This window comes from Phoca vitulina, unplaced genomic scaffold (assembly GCF_004348235.1).
Source record: "Phoca vitulina isolate PV1807 unplaced genomic scaffold, GSC_HSeal_1.0 scaffold20, whole genome shotgun sequence".
In the NCBI taxonomy this organism is placed as follows: Eukaryota; Metazoa; Chordata; class Mammalia; order Carnivora; family Phocidae; genus Phoca; species Phoca vitulina.
In genome coordinates this window covers 41,082,677-41,104,406 of record NW_022589723.1, presented here as the reverse complement: position 1 = coordinate 41,104,406, position 21,730 = coordinate 41,082,677, and the positions used below count along the sequence as shown (strand labels likewise).

Below are 21,730 nucleotides of genomic sequence, written 5' to 3'. Positions count from 1 at the left end.
CAGAGCCTAGGATATGGCAGGTGCTCAATAACTGCTTGCCAAATAAAATTCTACCTGAACAGCTTCATCACGTGCTTGTTTTTCTTCCTGTCTTCGCTGACGTTCTTCCTGTAACTCATTAAGCCTCTGCTCATATTCCTTCAATTTTGATAAGACATCATGGCGCTTATTCTGGGCTTCAAGGGTATTTATGAAGGCAATTTCATTTACCTTCGATAAAAACAAAGAAAGTGAGTATCAAATCAAGTTAATTCTAAGACACCCAACAAAAATAAGAAACCTAACAGAGTCTCTGATAGTAATATATACTACAAATAAGGCATAAAACAAAATGGGTCTTTTCTTTTAATATTTGCCTCAAAAATGGATAGTAATCCAGTGTATATAAGAAACCCACAGGCATAAGAATTGATTTAGAATAAATATTTTAGTGGCAGATCTTAAGTCAAGAAACAAATTAAGATTCTTACAAAAACATCTTATAAAGTTCTACTTAATTCATTACAATTTGCAATTATATAAATTACATTAAGATTTAAATAGGTACATATATGTTATTCTAATGAATCTGGGAAAACTTAAAATAAGCAACAAATCATTTTTCTTCAACATATACCAAATAAGTGACAACTAGGAACAAGGTAGTGAAATATCTACGACATCCTCAACTTCGCATATATTGATACTTACCAGCCAAGTTTTGCTAGAAAGCATAGCTCTTATGAGTGAAGTTTAGCTAAAGATAAAGCTGGAAAAAGTCAGTTGGGATCAAATTTCTCATTTTTGAAAGCCAGAGAGAAGGCATGCTACAGTGAAAATGGTAGACTAAAACAGGAAAGTAAACACGGGGACTGACTCTGACAGAAGTACAGACTCCAGGAATCCATGCTGGTGGAATAAAAACTATCACTAGATATGTTAAAAATCTCAGACAAGAAAGTTTGAATATAATTCTAACAAAGATTTCCCAATCACCTTGCCACGTGGCCACTTTTTTAAGTAGGATAATAACATAACCATCCTTCAAACTATACTGAAAGCATAAGAAACAGCTGTACTCAAGGAAAATGAATCATACTACATCAGGGCTCACATGTTAAGCATAATCAAGATGAAAGAAAAAGGAATGGGACTTAATGCTCTAGACAAAATAAATAAGTAAACTAAAGTTAGAGGGAAGAGTGTGCAAAAGTTGGATAAAAATTTCAAACTGTGATGTTGGTCAAAGGGTGCAAAGTTTCAATTATGCAAGATGAATAAGTTTTAGAGATGTACAGCATGGTGATGACACTTAACAATACTTGAAATTTGCTAAGAAGATAGAGCTTCAATTTTCTCAGCACATATGCAAACACACAAATGGTAATTAAGTAGAGGTGAAAGATGTTAATTAGCTGGGCTGTGATCATTCCACAATGTATATGTATATTAGAACATCACGCTGTAAACCTTAATATATTCAATTTTGATATGTCAATGATATCTCAATAAAGCTATAAATAAATAGATCATAAGTTAACAGGAAAATAAAAAACCCAATCTGGAAGAAAACATAACCCAAGGAAAATCAGAAAACTCCCTCAGCAAACTTTGTAATATAAAAGAAGTTAACAAAAACCTGAATTTAATAGTGCAAAAAAATGGTAACAGAACAAAACAATAAAAGATTAGAAAGCTAAGGAAACAAAGTGAGGACAAAAGTAACACTATCACTGAATTAGAAAAAGCATGGAGCAAATAAAGATGGCAAAAAATCAAATCACTAATAGAGGCAAGTCTCATGATAAGTTAATGTAGAACTTAAAAATGAAAATTTATGTATAAGTAATAAGCTCTGAATATAATGAACAAGTCATTATGGCCAAATATAAGGATAAATAACATCTATAGTTAAGAAAGACAAAGGGCACCTGGGTGGTTCAGTCAGTTAAGCGTTGGACTCTTGGTTGGAGCTCAGGTCATGATCTCAGGGTCCTGGGATTGAGACCTGCCTCCAGCTCCAGGTTCCACACTCAGCATGGAGCCTGCTTGTCCCTCTCCACACCGCACACCACCCCCCACTCTTCCCCCCACTCGTGTGCACTCTCTCATAAATGAATGAATGAATGAATGAATGAATAAATAATAAATAAATAAAATCTTGGAAAAAAAGACAAAATATTCCAACATATAATACGGAAAGTTTTCCATGGGAAAAAAAAAAAGAAAGCAAATTGAAAATTGAAAGAGCACATGTTATTTCATGAAAAAATGTTCAGAAGATCAATACCAAGAATATCCTTATTAAATCTTATTAAATTACAAAACACTAAGGAAGAATAATAATTTTTTTAAAAGATTTTTATTTATTTATTTGACAGAGAGAGACACAGTGAAAGAGGGAACACAAGCAGAGGGGGAGGGAGTGGGAGAGGGAGAAGCAGGCTTCCTGCCGAGCAGGGAGCCCGATGTGGGACTCAATCCCAGGACCCTGGGATCATGACCTGAGCCAAAGGCAGACACTTAACGACTGAGCCACCCAGGCGCCCCAGAAGAATAAATTTTTTAAGCTTCCAAGCAGTAAATGCAAATTACCTACAAGAAGGAGAGGAGGAAAAATCAGTGTGGCCTTGGGCTTCTTCCCAGAAGTAGTTAATACTAGAAGAAAATAAAGCCTACAAAAATTTAAAAGAAAAACATTATGAACCATGAACCTGATCTCTAGCAAAAATGTATTCAGACAGAAATGTCACAGCCTTAGATATGGAAGAACTCAAGGAATAGAGCATATATAAGTTCTTCCTGAAAATCACTTGTTAATAAAATCCAGTCAACCAGAGACAAGTCAAAACAAACAACTCATACATGGAGAATTAGTGAAACTGTGAGTCCATTTATATACAGAAGGAAAACTATACTAAGGAATTTATACTTTCAGAGCAAAGTGTAAATGTTATCTATCTTAACAATGTAAAATTAATAAAACTATGAAAAACTGTTGGGAGGAGATTAGGGACAATAAAAAGAAATGGTAGTGCTAGTTTCCTCAAAACTGTCATAAAATAAAATAGAGTGTAGTAAATATAATCATTCCAAACTCTTAATTTTTCATAAATTTTATAACCTTAGAAGAAATGATGAAAAATAATGCCTTTTGTGAGAAAGAAACATTACAAATCAATAATTCCCTCAATTTTACTGCCATTTTACTTCCATCTCTTAAAATGGAAATAAAATCGAGTTTAATACTTCTTATTCATAAGTATCATTTATAGTATAATTCCATTTTTTCAAAGTTACCTATTCATGCAATCTGAACATTATTCTAGAGAGATGTCTGGGACAGTATTTACCATTAGGTATATGTATATGGTGGCTATTTCTGAGGGTGGAATTTTGAGTTCTTGCTATATTGCTTCAATTCTTTAAAATGAAAACGAATTATTTTTATAATAATGATATGGTTACTATTCTTAATATAAAATAATATTAAAGAAAGCTAGGGAAATGCATTTATCCTAAGACTTGAAGATAAGGGAAAGTTTGAAGGTTTTTGAGCTAAGAGGTAATACAATAATAGCCTACAGAAAGATTAATTTAAAGGGAGTAGGGAAAAAAGGCAAGCATACCAACTACAAATATTTAGGAGGGAGATTTAAAAAATAAAAAACCTGGTGGCAATTATCATAAAAAGAAAAACACGTGAGAGACTACAGAACTGTAGAATCTGCAACTGAATATATCATAGGAAATGGGGGAAGAAGTCAAAAAGACCAGCTTATCTTTTTGCTATATACACAAGAATTACTCAAAACAACAATAAAAACAGTGAATCAAAGTAAATGATCAGAACTTTCCCAAGTCTAAGTTAATGGGAAATTAGTGATACCATTATCTGAAATACTATTTCAGAAAAAGCAGATGGTCTGGGAGATAGAAGCTGTGAGCTGATGAGTTCCACTGAATACAATCATCAAGCAAAAGGTAACTGAATCCAAACATCAGTTGTGGCCACAAAACAAATCTCAGCAAATTTCAAAAGACTGAAGTCATGCCATGCATCTTTTCGAACCACAACACTATGAAACTAGAAATCAAACACAAGAAAAAAATCTGGAAAGAACAGGAGAAACATGGAGGTTAAATAACTTGCTACTAAACAATGAATGGGTCAACCAAGAAATCAAAGAGAAAATTAAAAAAATACATGGAGATAAGTGGAAAACACAACAGTCCAAAATCTTTGTGGTGTAGCAAAAGCTCTTCTAAGAGGGAAGTTTATAACAATACAGGCCTACCTCAAGAAGCAAGAGAAAGCTCAAATAAACAACCTTAAGTTACACTTGAAAGAGCCAGAAAAAGAACAACAAACAAAATAAAAAGTACAAGGAAAGAAACAATAAAGATTACAAGCAGAAATAAATTAAATAGAAACTAAGAAAACCATAAAACAGATCAGTGAAACCAGGAGCTGGTTGTTCGAAAACATCATCAAAATTGATAAACCTTTAGCCAGAGACATCAAAAAAAAAAAAAAAAAAAAAAGAATTCAAACGAAATCAGAAATGAAAGAGAAGGAACTGACACAAAAGAAATACAAAGGATTATAAGAATATATCATGCAAAATTATATGCAAACAAATTGGACAACATAGAAGAAATGGATAAATTCCTAGAAACCTATAATCCACCAAAATTGAATCAAGAAGAAATAGAAAATTTGAACAGACTGATTATAAGCAATGAAATTTAAACATTTAAAGAAGAGTTAATACCTATACTTCTCAAGCTATGAAGAAGAAGAAGAAAAGAAGGAGCAGGAGGAGCAGGAGGAGAAGTAGTAGTAGTAGTAGTAGTAGTAGTAGTAGTAGTAGTAGTAGTAGAGTAAGAAAAGCTTCCAAATCCATTCTATGAGGCCAACATTATCCTGATACCAAAACTGGATAAAGACACTACAAAAAAAGAGAACTGCAAGACAGTATCTCGATGAACACACATGCAAAAATCCTCAACAAAATATCAGCAAATCCAACAATACATTAAAAAATCATTCACCATGATCAAGTGCAATTTATTCCTGGGATGTAAGGGTGATTCAATATTCACAAATCAACTTGATACATCCATCAACAAGAGAAAGGATGAAAATCATATGATCATTTCAACAGATGAAAAAAAGCATTTGATAAAGTACAACATCCACTTACGGTAAAAACTCTCAAAATAGTAGGTTTATAGGGAATATATCTCAACATAATAAAGGTATCTATGAATAACCCACAGCTAACATCATAATGGTGAAAAGCTGAGAGCTCTCCCCCTTAGATCAGGAACAAGACAAGGATGTCCACTCTCACCATTTTTTTTTTTTTTTAATATTTATTTATTTGACAGAGAGAGACACAGCGAGAGAGGGAACACAAGCAGAGGGAGTGGGAGAGGGAGAAGCAGGCCTCCCACGGAACAGGGATCCCGATGTGGGGCTCGATCCCAGGACCCTGGGATCATGACCCGAGCCGAAGGCAGATGCCCAAGGACTGAGCCACCCAGGTGCCCCCCACCACTTTCATTCTACATAGTCCTGGAAGTCCTAGCCACAGCAATCAGACAAGAAAAAGAAATTGGTAAGGAAAAAGTAAAACATCCCCTACTTGTAGATAACACTATATATAGAAAACCCTAAAGGCTTCACAAAAAAACTACTACAACTGATAAATGAATTCTGTAAGATCACAGGATACAAAATCAATACACAGAAATCCACTGCATTTCTATGCACTAATAATGAAGTAGCAGAAAGAGAAATTAAGAAAACAATCCCATTTATAACAGAACCACAAATAATAAAATACCTGGGAACAGACTTAGCCAAAAAGGTCAAAGAACTTGTGAAAACTATAAAACATTGATAAAGAAATTGAAGATGACACAAACGGAAAGATACTCATGCTTATCGATTGGGAGAAGAAATATTGTTAAAATGCCCATTAATGCAATCCCTATCAAATTACCAACAGCATTTTTCACAGAATAGAACAAATAATCCTAAAATTTGTGTGGAACCACATAAGACCACAAATAGCCAAAGCAACCTTGAAAAAGAACAACTGGAGGTATCACAAACCCAGATTTCAAGATATAATATTAAGCTGTAGAAATCAAAACAGTATGGTACTGACACAAAAACAGACACACAGATCAATGGAACACGAGAGAGCCCAGAAATAAACCCATGATTATACAATCAATCTCTGACAAAGGAGGCAATAATATACACTGGAAAAAGTCTCTTCAACAAACAGTGCTAGGAAAACTGGACAGCTACATGCTAAAGAATGAAACTGGATCACTTTCTTACACCATACACAAAAATAAACTCAAAATGGATTAAAGACCTAAATGTGAGACCTGAAATCATAAAAATCCTAAAGGAAAAAAAAGGCAGTATTTTCTCAAACATCAGCTGTAATAACATTTTTCTAGTTAATGTCTCCTGAGGCAAGGGAATCAAAAGCAAAAATAAACTACTGGGACTACAACAAATTTAAAAGCTTCTCAAAGCACCCTGAGACTAATAATACACTATATGTTAACTATAATAAATTTAAATTAAAAATTTTTTTAAAAATAAAAATAAATAAAAGCTTCTCAATCTACATTTATTATTTTTTCTTTAACAATCTACACATTTAATGCAACCCCTATCATAACAGCACTAGCATTTTTCACAGAGCTAGAAAAAGCAATCCTAAAATTTGTATGGAATCACACAAGACCCCAAATAGCCAAAGCAATCTTGAAAAAGAAATGCAAAACCGGAGGCATCACAATTCCAGACTTCAAGCTACACTACAAAGCTGCAGTATGATACTGGCACAAAAAGAGACACATAGATTCATGGAACAGAATGGAAAATCCAGAAATGAACCCACAAATATATGGTCAATTAATCTTGGACAAAGCAGGAAAGAATATCCAGTGGAAAAAAGAGACGCCTCTCCAACACATGGGGTTGGGAAAACTGGAGAGCAACATGCAAAAGAATGAAACTGGACCACTCTCTTACACCATACACAAACACAAATTCAAAATGGATTAAAGACCTAAATGTGAGACCATAAAAATCTTAGTGGAGATTACAGGCAGTAACTTCTCTGACATGGGCCACAGGAACTTCATACTAGATATGTCTCCTGAGGCAAGGGAAACAAAAGCAAAAATAAACTATTGGGACTTCATCAAAATAAAAAGTTTCTGCACAGTGAAGGAAATAATCAACAAAACTAAAAGGTAACCTATGGAATGAGAGAAGATATTTGCAAACAACATATCTGATAAAGGGTTAGTATCCAAAATATATAAAGAAATCATAAAACACAACACCCAAAAATGAATAAGTCAATTTAAAAATGGGCAGAAGACATGAATAGACATTTTTCCAAAAAAGACATCCAGATGGCCAACAGACACATGAAAAGATGTTCAACGTCACGCATCATCAGGGAAAATACAAATCAAAACTACAATGAGATATTACCTCACACCAGTCAGAATGGTTAAAATCAACAAGAAACAACAGGTGTTGGCAAGGATGCAAAGAAGGGGAAACCCTCTTACACTGTTAGTGAGAATGCAAACTGGTGCAGCCACTGTGGAAGACAGTATGGAGGTTCCTCAAATGTTAAAAACAGAACTACCCTACAATCCTGCAATTGTGCTACTAGGTATTTACCCAACGAATATAAAAATACTAATTCAAAGGGATACATGCACCCTGATGTTTACAGCAGCATTATCTACAGTAGCCATATATGGAAACAGCCCAGGCATCCGCAGACTGATGAATGGAAAAGGAGATGTAGCGTATATATGGACAATGGAATATTACTCAGCCATAAATAAGAATGAAATCTTGCCATTTGCAATGACATGGATAGAACTAGAGAGTATTATGCTAGGTGAAATAAGTCAGAGAAAGATAAATACCATCTGATTTCACTCATATGTGTAATTAAAAAAAAAAAAGCAAAGGGGGGGAAAAAAGAGAGAAGCAAACCAAGAAACAGAGTATTATCTATAGAGAACAGACTGAAGGTTACCAGAGGGGAGGTTGGTGGAGGGGTCTGGGTTAAATAGGCGATGGGGATTAAGTAGTGCATGTGTTGTGATGGGCACCGGGTATTGTATGGAAGTGTTGAATCACTACATCATATACCTGAAACTAATATTACACTCTATGTTAACTGGAATTTAATTAAAAATAAATAAATAAAAGCTTCCACAAAGCAAATGAAATAATCAATAAAACTAAAAGACAACCCACTGAATGGGGAAGATATTTGCAAATAACATACCCAATAAAGGGTTAATACCCAATATATATAAAGAACTTATACAACTCAACACCCCCAAAATAAGCTAACTAAAAAGTGGGCAGAAGACATGACATACAGATGGCCAACAAACATATGGAAAGATGGTCAACAGCACTAATCTTCAGGGATTTGCAAATCAAAACCACAATTAGATATCACCTCACACCTGTCAGATGGCTAAAATCAAAAACACAAGAAGCAACAAGTGTTGGAGAGGATGTGGAGAAAAAGGAACCCTTGTGCACTGTTCATGGGAATGCAAACTAGTACAGCCACTGTAGATAACAGTATGGAGGTTCCTTAAAAAATAAAAAATAGAACTACCATGTAATCCAATAATTACAGTACTGGGTATTTACCCAAAGAATATGAAAACACTGATTCAAAAAGATATATGCACTCCTATGTTTATTGCAGCATTATTTACAATATCCAAATTATGGAAGCAACCCAAACGTCTACTGATAGATGAAAAGGTAAAGAATATGTGGTGTATATATACAATGGAATATTACTCGGCCATAAAAAGGAATGAAATCTCACCATGTGCAAGAGCATGGATGGATCCAGAGGGTATTATGCTAAGTGAAAGTAGTCAGAGAAAGACAAATACCATATGATTTCACTTATATGTGTAATTAAAAAAAAAAAGCAAATGAACAAAGGAAAAAAGAGAGATACGAAAAAACAGACTCTTAAGTAGAGAGAACAATCCAGTGGTTGCCAGAGGGCAGCTGGGTAGGAGGATGGGTGAAACAGGTGATGAGCACTGAGCAATGTACTGAACTGTTGAATCACTACACTGTACACCTCAAATTAATATAACACCATATGTTAATTAAACTGGAATTAAAATTCAGAAGAAATTTAAAAATAAAAAATAAAGATTAGTTGAGGGGATGGGGCTAAAGATGCAAATCTAGGAGTCATTAGAGAGATGATAGTTGAAGCAATGATAATGATTGTGATACTGGAGGAAAAGAACAAGTGAAGTGGGTGAAATCAGTAAAACATAGGCAGCAAAAGAAAAAGGGAAGACAGGAAAGGATTAGTTAGAAAAGCGGAAGGAAAATCAAGATAGTGTAGCATACTCTAGAAAAAGGTACCTCACAATGTTCACAACGGAAAAAAAGTCAGAATTGCCTTTTAAACTTGGTGATAACATTCTGAAAGGCAAATACAGTATAGCACAGAGGAAAATGGTATTATAAAAAATTCAAGAAAATATGGATGACGAGGTGGTGGAAATCGGCTCAGCCTGCTCTTTCCAAGGAATCTGCAGATTTACAGAAGGACAGAACAGACAATCTGCACAATTGGGAGTACACAAGTAGGCAATCTAGAGGAAGAAAGCAAAGGAGGAGGCATAAGAAATGAGGCAAATTCCAACAGCAGGCAAGAAGACACAGAACAAGGGAAAAGGGCTACTGCCATAAATCAGGAAAAGGCTATCTTTTCCTCATGAAAAAATTAAAATCAACTGTAATTATGAGTAGATATTATAACTGAAAATGAATCAGTGACACCATTAAGAAATTGAAAATAAAAGCCAATTTTATACTATTAAATAATAGACCAAGATCTAAGATAAAATTAGGTTCTGAATAACTCAGGCTACAGTAACGGTCGCTATCAACTAAACAGACAGTGGTTTATTTTCAACCATCTATGTACACAAAAAGAAGGAAGGAATTTGAAATGACTATTAACTTACTCCACGAATTCACAAAATGTATATATGAGAAAAAAAATTATATCTTGATTAAATAACAGGACGGAAATGAATATATTTGGTACATGTCTCAAGGGAATTAAATTTCTAGTAGAACTTAAATATATTTTTTAAAGCCAGGAAAAAAATGACTGGATTATTAATACTCTTGGATTAGTAATAATACAACAAAAATGAATTGAGGAAAAATTGAGAAGTAGAACATAAATAGGATGTGGTGTTCTACAATTCTAACATTTTACAAAGTATTTACAGTATACCAGAGATGGCACTGACTGCTTCAAAACATGCATATGCTAATTTAATCCTTTCATCAAAATTCTTGAGATGTAGGTAAGGTTATTCCTAATTTAAAAATTAACAAATAGGGTAAAAGGTAAAATAACGCGTAAGGCCGTTCAGTTACTAATTGGTAGAGTCAGGACCTGGATCCAAGTTTATCCAACTCCAGAAACTTCAGTCTTCAACATGACAAAAAGTTACTTTTGAAGAAGAAACAATTCTTTGATGAATGTTGAACCAAAGTTCCTGATCCTAAGAATCACCTGGAGGACCTATAAAAAATAAAGTTCCCCAGGCCCCACTCCAGCTTACTGAAAGACCCTGCAAAGAAAAGCCTCAGAAATCAGATGACTGTTATGATCAGGCAACCTTGGAAAATAGTGGCATGTGACAAAACCAAAGGCAGGAAGAGATTCTGTTTCATAAATTATTATGTCTGGGTATGAAAGTATGTGACAATATTTCATGCAAACTTTTAGATATTTATGCAATTACCCTAAGAGCAATTCAATCATAACATTCTTTTTAAAGATTTTATTTATTTACTTCAGAGAGAGAGCGAAAATGCGAGAGAGAGCATGAGAGAGAGAGCGAGCATGTGGGGGGAGGGCAAAGAGAGAGGGGCAAGCAGACTCTCCACTAAGCAGGGAGGCCGATGGGGGGTTTGATCCCAGGACCCTGGGATCATGACCTGAGCCAAAGGCAGACGCTTAACTGACTGAGCCACCCAGGTGCCCCTGTCATAACATTTTTAAATGAATGAGAGAACAAGAAGAAAACTAGATTGTCTATTTTCTTTATAGACATAATACATTTCTTTTTTTTTTTTAAGATTTTATTTATTTACTTGAGAGAGAGAAAACATGAGTGGGGGGAGGAGCAGAGGGAGTGGGAGAAGTAGGCTCCCTGCTGAGCAGAGCCCTGGGATCATGCCCTGAGCCAAAGGCAGACACTTAACTCACTGAGCCACCCAGGTGCCCTGACATAATACATTCCAAAATGGAATTTCACAGATTTTTTAAGAAAAGCAATAAATATTAAGAGAATGGATAGGGTAGCAATTGGTAGCATGGTTTTAAAGCAGTGTTTCATATTTCCAAGAATTTTAGTACAGACTCTTGATTCAGTTTACCTTGATTACTAAGAATTTTAAAATTACAAATGACAGCTCATATCCTTAGGTAAAGACACCCAGCAGTTGACCATTCACCTTGATGGAAAGTATTTCAACTGTAGTTTGGGTTAATACGTTTACAGGAGCCACTATGGCTTAATAAAATTATAATGAAAGTAAACATATTAAGCAATTTGACAAATCAAAATTCATTTAACTGATATGAAAAAAAGGCCAAAAAATGAGAATACTAAACTAAAACCACAGTAGTAAAAGCAGAGGCTTTGGAACCACAAAGACCTGGATTTTAATTCTGGCTGTGTGACCATCAACAATCTGCCTTCAGATTGCTCCTCTAGAAGATAAAGATAATAATAATATATAGTTCAAAACTTCCACTTCCAGCCATGATGGAGTGACAGGGTCCAGATGTACCCTCCCATCTTAAACAACTAAAAAATTAGACAAATATATAAAACATGATATTCAATTAATGTAACATAGCAAATATCAAGAGAACAAAAAACAAAAACCACATTATTTTACAACAGATGCAGAAAAGCAATTTGACAAAATCCAACATCCCTTTGTGATAAAAACACACAACAAAATACGAATAAAAAGGAACTTCCTCAATCTGATGAAAGGCATCTATGAAAACCCATACCTAACATCATACTTTATGATGAAAGACTAAATACCTCCCCTAAAGACTGGGAACAAGACAAAGATGTCATGTCCACGTTTACCACTTCTATTCAACACTGTATTTCAGGTTCTAACTAAAGCAAAAAGCAAGAAAAACAAATCAAAGACATCCAGGTTGGAAAAGAAATAAACCTATATCTATTTGCAGATAACATGATTTGTATATAGAAAATCCTAAAGAATCCACTAAAGAAGCTATTAGAACTAAAGAGCCAGTTCAAGCAAGGCTGCAAGAGACGAGATTAATATATAAAATTCAACTGTATTTCTGCGCCCTAGTAATAAACAGTCTGAAAATGAAATTAAGAAAGCAATTCCAATTTACAATCATGTCTACAAGAGTACATACTTAGGAATAAATTTAAATAAGGTGACTTTCACACTGAAAACATCAAAGCACTAAATAGATATATACATCAATGGCACAGGATATCATAAGGGTAATCAAGATAAAGTGGTATTGGCATAAAAATAGACACAGAGACAAATGAAACAGAACAGACAGTCAGAAACAGACCCATACATATATATGGAAAATAGCTTTTCAACAAGGGTACTAAGGCAATTCAATATAAAAAGGATAATCTGTTCAACAATCAGTACTTGAACATTGGATATCCCTATGAAAAAATGAACCTCAACCCTACCTCGCACCATATACAAAATTTAACTCAAAAGGGAACACAGACCTCATTGTAAAATTTAAAACTCCTACAAAAAAATTAAGAGAAATCTTAGTGATCTTAAATTTAGGTAAAGATTTTTTAAATAGGAAACAAAAAAAAGCACAAAACAAGGAAACATGGAACACTACATCAAAAACTAATGATGTACTGTATGGTGACTAACATAACATAATAAAATAAAATAAAATTTAAAAAAAGAAGTAAAAAAGTTAATATATTGGACTTCAGCAATTTTTAAAACTTCAAAACACACTTTAAAGAAAAGGAAAAGGCAGGATGCCTGGGTGGTTCAGTCAGTTAAGCGTCTGCCTTCGGCTCAGGTCATGATCCTAGGGTCCTGGAATGGAGTCCTGCATCAGGCTCCTTGCTCAGTGTGCTTCTCCCCCTGCCTCTGCCTTTGCCTGCGACTCCCCCTGCTCATACTCTCTCTCTCTGACAAATAAATAAATAAATCTTAAAAAAAAAAAAAAAGAAAGAAGAAAAAGAAAAGGCAATCCAAGGACTGCAAGAAAGTATCTGCAAAACATAGATCTTAATATCTAACATACATGAAGTCCTCTAAGAAATCTTTTCATTTGTGACAAAGTGTATGAAACTGGAGGGCAATATGCCAAATTAAATAAGAAAGACAAATGCTGCATGGTATCACTTATATTTGGAATCTAAAAAAAAAAAATTGAACTCATAAAAACAAAGAGTAGAAAAGTGGCTGTCAGGGGCTGAGGGTGGAAAAAGAAATAGGGAGAGGTTGGTAAAAGTGTATAAACTTTCAGCTGTAAGATGAATAAGTTCTGAGGATCTAATGTACAACATGGTGACTACAGTTGATAACACTGTATTGTATAGCTGAAATATGCTAAGAGAATAGAACTTAAACATTCTCTCTCTCACACTCACACACACATATGCACAGATAAATATGTGAGGTGATGGATGTGGTATTTAACTTGACGAGGGGAATCCTTTCACAATGTATATGTATATCAAATCACCATGCTGTAGACTTTATATACCTTACTATTTGTCCATTACACCTCAGTAAAGCTAAAAAAAAAAAAAGAAAAAGACCTTAATAATAAAACAATCTAACTTTAATGAACAAGATGTTTGAACACACATTTCACCAAAGAGATAAAGATATGAAATAAGCATGTGAAAAGATGTTCAAAAATGAAAATAACATTAAAAAAAAGAAAAGAAAATTAAAACCAAATGAGATACCGTAGACACATACTAAAATGGAGTAGCTAAAATTACAATGTGTAACCATATCTAATGTTGGTAAGAATGTGGTTAATTAGAACTCTCATCCACTGCTGGTAAGAATGTCTAATACCACAAGTACCACAAGCTTTTCGGAAGTTCTCATTATACCACTTTGTTTTTTCGAGAGACCTACATTAGTACTTGTTTTCGCTAACCAAAAGAAATCCAAAGAGGATGTCTGCTTTATGAAAAAAAGCAAAAAGCAAAAATCGTGTTCAGTGCTTGTTTATAGTGAGACATTACGGAGTCAGCACACCCCAGACAGCACGTGTGGTGCTGCCCAGCTCCTTCCCCGGGAACTACACTCAGCATCTCAGGGTCAGGCCACCATAGTTTTGAACTGTGTTTGTGAACATCTATGCTTTATCTCAATTTATTTTGTGCGTCCATTAGCAAGATGTGTCCTAATGTATCAGAAAAGCCTAAAAGAGGTTATTTTGGGGGTCTGGAAATGCTCAAAAAATTTCCCATATACATTAATGGTAATTGCATCTTTATGCCATTCCAAATTACAAAAGGTTTCAGATAGTGGGGGAAACCTATATAATAACCACTTCGGAAAACTGTTTCTTTAAAAGTTAAATATGAAGCTATTATGAGGCTCTGCTATTTCATTCTTAGGTATTTACCCAAGATAATGAAAGCACACATCTGCACAAAGACTTATACGTGACGGTTCATGGCAGCTAGATCTATAATAGCCAAAAAACAAGAAAGTAAACAAATACCTATCAACAAGTGACTGGATTAACAAATTATGGTATTTCTATACAATGGTATACTTCTCAGCAATGAAAAGGAACTGATATACACAACAGTATGGATGACATTCAAAATAACTATGTTGAGTGAAAGATGCCAGGGGAAAAGTATACTGTATGATTCCATTCATATAAAATTCTAGAAAATGCTAACATCCATAGTGACAAAAAGCAGATCAGCAATTGCACAGTAACTGAGTTGGAGGAAGGAATGAATACAAAGAAGCATGAGCAAACTTCTGAGGGCGATGGAACTGTTTATTATCTTCATTGTGCTGAGGTTTCAGGAATATTTACATGTCAAAACTCATCAAACTAATGCTTTACATATGTGCTATTTATTGTCTGTCAATTGCACCTCAAAAAAGCTGTAAAAAATTAATATACATCTCATAGGATTATTGTAAGTATATGATATTGTACCTAATAAGTTTTAAGTGAGTCTGTTATTCTGGCACGAAATAATCACTTCATATATCAGCTTCTTACTTTAACAACTGAAAAAAGTACTTGGGTAACTAACTCAATGTTCAAAGCACCTAAGATATACCTTAGCTTCTTCCTCTTGTGCTTTTTTAACAATTGCTTGTAATTGCACCTCTCGTTTAAATTCAGCATGAAGTAATTTCTCTTCCATCATCCTGCGTCGTTGATCTAATAATTCTTCCTTCCACTTCCGGACATCTTTCTCCTATACAGAGTGAGATATTCACATATAGTAATTTAACAGATACACAGGTTAGGAATTACAAAGTCTAGAACCTAGAAAGACCTAAAGGAGCATGACTTATGAACACAGACTAGGAATCCAGACTGCTTGAGTTCATAATCTACCTTGTCACTTGCTAGCAAAAATCAAAAGCTGGCTCAACATGAGTGGGAATAAAACTAACATTTCAGTTGAAGTTTAGCTACATAACTATGCATTTAACCACCTAAAAAAGTATGATGCGGACACAGCACTGGATTAGGAGCTAGAGGACAGATCTTTAAAGCCCTTTGGTCAGCCAATTATCGGTCATCTGATACTGGAAACAGTACTTCGCCTCTCCTAGATTCAGTTTTCACACCTGTAAAATGGGATTCAGTATCTGCTCAACTCTGTGAGCTACAAAGAATTCTGGTGATGAGACCACATATATAAAACAGTGCTGAAACAATAACCTATTATACAAATGGAAGGTGGATTTATCATTAAAATCAATCAGAGATACATTAATGGAAAAATTAAACTGAAGAACCACTAACATCTTGTACAATTTCAAAAATTTATTATTCTGTTTGCATGAATACTTGGAGATTATATTATATAAGAAAATAAACTATATAATTTTATTTATCTTAAAGACACAATAAGGGGTGCCCAGGTGGCTCAGGTGGTTAAGCGTCTGCCTTTGGCTCAGGTCATGATCCCAGGGCCCTGGGATTGAGCCCCACCCCTGCTCAGTGGGGAGTCTGCTTCTCTCTCTCCTTCTGTCCCTCCCCGCCCCCATGCTCGCCCGTCCCCCCAAATAAATAAATAAAATCTTTAAAAAAAAAAAAAAGACACAGTAAGAGGGGAAGTTGTAGTTGTGTTACAGCATTTCTCTAAAGCTGGAAATTAAATAATATATTAACTCTTACAGAACCCCACAACATGGGAGTCTGTTTTTCATTTTGATTTATTCATTCCAAATGATTAAAATAAAAATAATGACAAATTCTTGAGATTCAGGTAAAGAGAAAAGTCACAGATTTCCTTCTTTTTCCAGTCAACTTTTCTACTGTACTAAACAATCTTATACTACACCTCATTTTTAAAAATATTCGGATTATTTGCTCCAATTATCTCTCCCAAATTTAAAATATACATTGTAAGTAATGCAAATAATATTTTTTTAAAGATTTTATTTTTGAGTACTCTCTATACCCAACATGGGGCTCGAACTCACAACCCTGAGATCAAGAGTCTCTCACATGCTCCACCAACTGAGCCAGCCAGGCGCCCCAATGCAAATATTTTTCACCTCTGCATATTAGTACTCCTTTCTAGTACTAGAAGATAACAAAGGAGTTCACCTATACTCTAACAGTCACATATCTTTTGTCATGTTGTGATAAGTACTTGTAGTATGCAGACTCCAAGATGGCTCCCAGCAATCCCAGTCACTTGGTATTCAGATCCTTCTGTAATTCCTCCCCACACTGTATCAGGATTGTGACCAACAGAATACAGCAAAAGTGATGGCATATCACTTCCAAGATCAGGTTATAAAAGGCAATGCAGCTTCAGTTTTGGCAGCTCATTTATTCTTTCCTTCTCTCCATCTCCATCTCCATCCCCTCCGCCTTTCCTCCCTTTCTCCTAGACTATTTTCTGTGGGGAAGCCAGTGGCCATGTTATGAGGACACTTGGGCTGTGGAAAGGTACACATGGCAAATAACTGAAGTCTATGGCCAACTGGTAAAGAGGACCTGAAGTCTGCCTACAACCATATGAGTGAGTCCAAAAGTGGATCCTACAGTTCCAAATGACTGACTCCAGCCAACAGCATGACTGCAAACTCAGACTCCGAATAAAAATCATTAGGCAAGGCACTCCCAGTTTCCTTGCCCACAGATATTGTGAGCTAATAAACATCTGTTGTTTTAAGTGGGTAAGTTTTGAGGTCATTTGTTATACAGCACACATAACTAATACAGTACTCACCTATATCTGCCATGTTGAAGTAGTAAGAATGACCATACAATGAGCAACAGCCATCCTAACACCATGCACTGTTATACATACTGGCCACATTTAATCATCGTATCAAGTTAATAATTATAATAGTCATTTTATAAATAAAGAAACTGAAATGCAATATTGTCAAGTAACCTGCCCAGGGCATATTTTATCATGTGGTAAAACCGGGATTTGACCCTTGCTTGGCCATCTCCAGACCCCATGTTCTTCCCACTATATCACCCTGATCAGAAGTTACACTACTTTAAGAATCTCTTCTATAAATTCAATTAGTGCCCCACTTATTCAAACCTGATAATCTGAGGCTCAAAACTATCCTACCAATTCATCCTACACTGTCCACAAGACTCCCCAAAGAAACGCCCCCATGAAAATGGCAAAAGACAAAGTGCAGCTTTAATAATCCATGCCAACTCTGCAAACATCAACTTACTAGCTAATTGAGAAATGTCCATTTTTTTCTTTTTTGCAGGTAACCTTCTGTAATTGTATAGGTAGAAATGCTTTTGTTTACTAATTATTTTTATAGTTTTGCTAGCTTCTCTTAAACCAAAAAAAGAAAAAGAAAAAAACAGTCAAGTTAAAAATCAGCCCATCAATTTAAGGCTATCAGAATTTTCTATATATTAAAAACTCACCCTTTCTAATAATTTCTGAAGCTTTAATGTTTTCTCTTCACGTAACTTTTCCCTTAGCTGCTGTGCTTTCATTTGTTTTTCTTCATGTTTCTTCTTAGATTCTGCAATTGTTCTATTAACACAAACAAGTGGACAGAAGACACAAATGTTTACATGATAAAGCCAAAAATATCTTCTTTAGTCTTCAACATTCCTAAAATAAATATAAAAAGTATACAAAACTAATTCTGGCCTAACATTTCAGGAAAACATTGTCACTTTTCAATGAATCTGTAACTATCCTGAGTAATGTGCCTTAAAATGTTGTTTAGCAACTCTATTTAGTAGTCAAGAGTAGCTAGTTTCCCTCCTGTGAAACATTTCACATTAATTTTCGAAGGCCAGACCTTTTACGAGATGGTGAGGAAAGTTTTTCATGCATGTGAATTCCATGGCCTGGAGGTCTAGCAGGTTCCTCCTCTACAATATCCCCCCATGATGTATTTTGGCGCCAAGTTTCACGAGCTGCCCAGAAAAAAGAAAACCACTGTAACTGTTTAACCACATAGTTCTATAAAACCAACATTTGAGAACAGACTTTTAAAAGGCATCAGCATTTCCACTCGAATTTATTTTATACATAAACTCCATTTAGTAAGATAATCTACTTTAAATCCTTCTAACTACACACACACACACACACACACACACACACACACACACACACACACACGAAATACCTTCATAATCTGCAAGGACATCATTCCAGTCCATAGACATACCACAGAAAGATACACTCCCACTGCCCATGCTGGCCTAAAATGTAATAAGGAAAAGTGAAAAACAAATATTTGAACATAGTTATAACCTTAAAAAATGAACTGCAGATGTAATTTTCCTGTTACTAATACATTTAACAAACAGTTCAAAACCAGAAAAAAGCTATATACCTTTTATAGTTACAATAATCACCAAAATATTATAGTCTATACATTTTAAGAGGAAGACAACTCTACTTTTCATTAACAGCAGAGACAAATCAAGTAAATTTAAAAGAAACATATTGGCCTCATACTATTACCACATAACTCTGCTATATTCATAGTACACATAAGAAGAGCTCCAGATTATTCTCTGGGTATTAAAATTTAATAGAAAAATATTTGAAACATTTATAGTTACTTCCATTCTGTAAGAAGTCCCTCTTAGCAACATATATATCTGAGTGCTTAGTGACAGCAAGGCATGTATCATTTACTTTTTATTAGTTGAACAGAAAAAAGTAAAATACCTTAGATTCTATTTCAATCTCTGCAATTAAAATCAAGTAATGTTCTTACTTTTTCGAAGATTCAATTTATCGATTTGTAAAATGAGAACAGCAACTTTCAACTTGTCAACTGAATTATATATAAAAACACTTTGTTATGGTAAAGTGCTAAAGAAAGATTTCCTATTGTTTTTGCATCAACTCTAAGTCCTTCTGGCCCTACGAATTTTATTTCTAAATGTAGTTTTTTGAACAATTATGTTAAAAATTCTAAAAGGTCACAGAAGAACCCAAGGTAGCGGTGAAGTAGGAGGACCGTAGGCTCATCTCGTCCCAGGAACACAACTAGATAACTATCAAATCATCCCCCAGAAATCAGCCTGTAGACTTGACAGGACAAACTCTACAACTAAAGGGAGAGAAGAGGTCACACTGAAGAAGGTGGGAAGTACAGAGACATGGTTTAGGGGAGAAATGGATCAGATTGCAGGTACTGCAGAGGGGAGGGAGCCCTGGTCACAGGGAAGGGTGAGAGAGAGCAACAAGCACACAGGGGAATGCAAAAGGAGAACATTTTCCCAAAGCCTTTGGCTTGGAAAATAAGAGGGGCTGAATTCTGTGAGTTCTTGCAACCAGCAGGGCTTAAAGATTTGGAGTTTTAAAAGTCAGCAGCTTGGCTGGGATGGAGCCCAGAGGGCACAGCCCTGCTCCTGGAGAGAAGACAGGCAAAAAACCAGGGGCAGACAGTGTGGAAATAGTGATCTGAAGAACACCTGGGGCACACAGTAGGGAGATTATTCGCTATTCTAAGAGCATTTCCCTGAGATGCAGCGCAGTGTTCACAGAGATGCCTCTCTGGGAACAAAAGAGCTAAATGGAGCCATTTATCTTCCCCATCCCTCAGCATAAACACAGAGCCATCTAAGGGAAGCAGCTCAGCACCAACACTGGCTGCCTACTTTGCTTACACCAAGCCCCACACCCCTGCACTCTGGCAGAACGGTACTTGTCAGTCAAGCTTGCCTTAGTCCCAGCATGGTAGGCCCCTCCCCGCAGAAGATCAGCATAAACCCCTGCCCATATCACATCTCCTGACCAGAGAGTTCTGCAAGGCTCAGTTCTGGTAGAGTTGGTGTCAGGTATCAATTCACAAGCACACCAGAGAACATCTGGTTAAAACTCAACACATTCAGGCCAGGGATCAAACACTGTCCCCAGCAGGCAAGGAGAGCCTCTGCAGACAACTGGCCTGAAGGACAGAGCAGCCAAAACACAACAGCACAGCACACACAACAGCACAGCACACACAGCACATACCAGAGACACTCCATGAAGTTCCAGACCCAAGGCACTACATGACCTCTTCTTCAGAAGGTCATTACTTTCAGGAGAAGAAGACAACTGGCTTTTTTTTAACGTAGGAAAGAGGGCAGAGACTTAGACAAATTGCCAAGATGGAGAAATTTATCCCAAATGAAAGAACAAGATAAGGCCATGGCCAGAGATCTAAGCAAAACAGATATAAATAACATGCCTGATGGAGAATTTAAAGCAACAATCATAAGGATACTCACTGGGCTTAAGAAAAGAATAGAAGACATCAGTGAGACCCTTACAACAGAGATAAAAAAGTTTAAAAAAAGAATCAGAGATGAAGAATGAAATAAGTGATATGGGAAACAGACTTGATGCAATGAACAGCAGGCTGGAAGAAGCAGAGGAATGAATTAGTGACCTCAAAGATAAAATAATGGACAATAATGAAGCCAAACAAAAGAGAAAGAAGAATTATGCAACACAAGAGTAGATTTAGGAACTCAGTGACTCCATCAAATGGAAAAACATCTGTTATTATAGGAGTCCCAGAAGAAGAAGAGAGGGAAAAAGGGGCAGAAAATTTATTTCAAGAAATAATAGCAAAAAACTGCCCTAATCTGGGGAAGGAAACAGACATCCAAATCCAGGAGGCACAGAGAACTCCAATCAAAATCAACAAAAGCAGGCCTACACCAACACATACTGTAATTAAATTTGCAAAATATAGTGATAAAGCAAAGAATCTCAAAAGCAGCGAGACAAAAGAAGTCTTTAACTTACAAGGGAAAACCATAAGGCTAGCTAGAGATTTCTCAACAGAAACCTAGCAAGCCAGAAGGCAGTGGCATGCTATATAGTCAACGCGCTAAATGGAAAAAACCTGCAGCCTAGAATACTC

The 21,730-nt window shown here is 35.5% G+C and overlaps 1 protein-coding gene across 13 annotated transcripts in view; it reads right to left on the bottom strand.

The window, feature by feature from the left end:
- The window catches only part of SCAPER (S-phase cyclin A associated protein in the ER), a 528,946-nt gene that overhangs the window by 365,312 nt on the left and 141,904 nt on the right, over positions 1-21,730 (bottom strand). For all 13 annotated transcript variants that reach the window (XM_032417309.1, XM_032417312.1, XM_032417306.1 and 10 more), the window contains 5 exons: positions 18,986-19,061; positions 18,653-18,770; positions 18,267-18,378; positions 15,454-15,594; positions 55-210 (listed from right to left, as the gene is read on the bottom strand). In XM_032417309.1, coding sequence (XP_032273200.1) covers positions 55-210; positions 15,454-15,594; positions 18,267-18,378; positions 18,653-18,770; positions 18,986-19,061 — 603 coding nt within the window. The remainder of the gene's footprint in view (positions 1-54; positions 211-15,453; positions 15,595-18,266; positions 18,379-18,652; positions 18,771-18,985; positions 19,062-21,730) is intronic.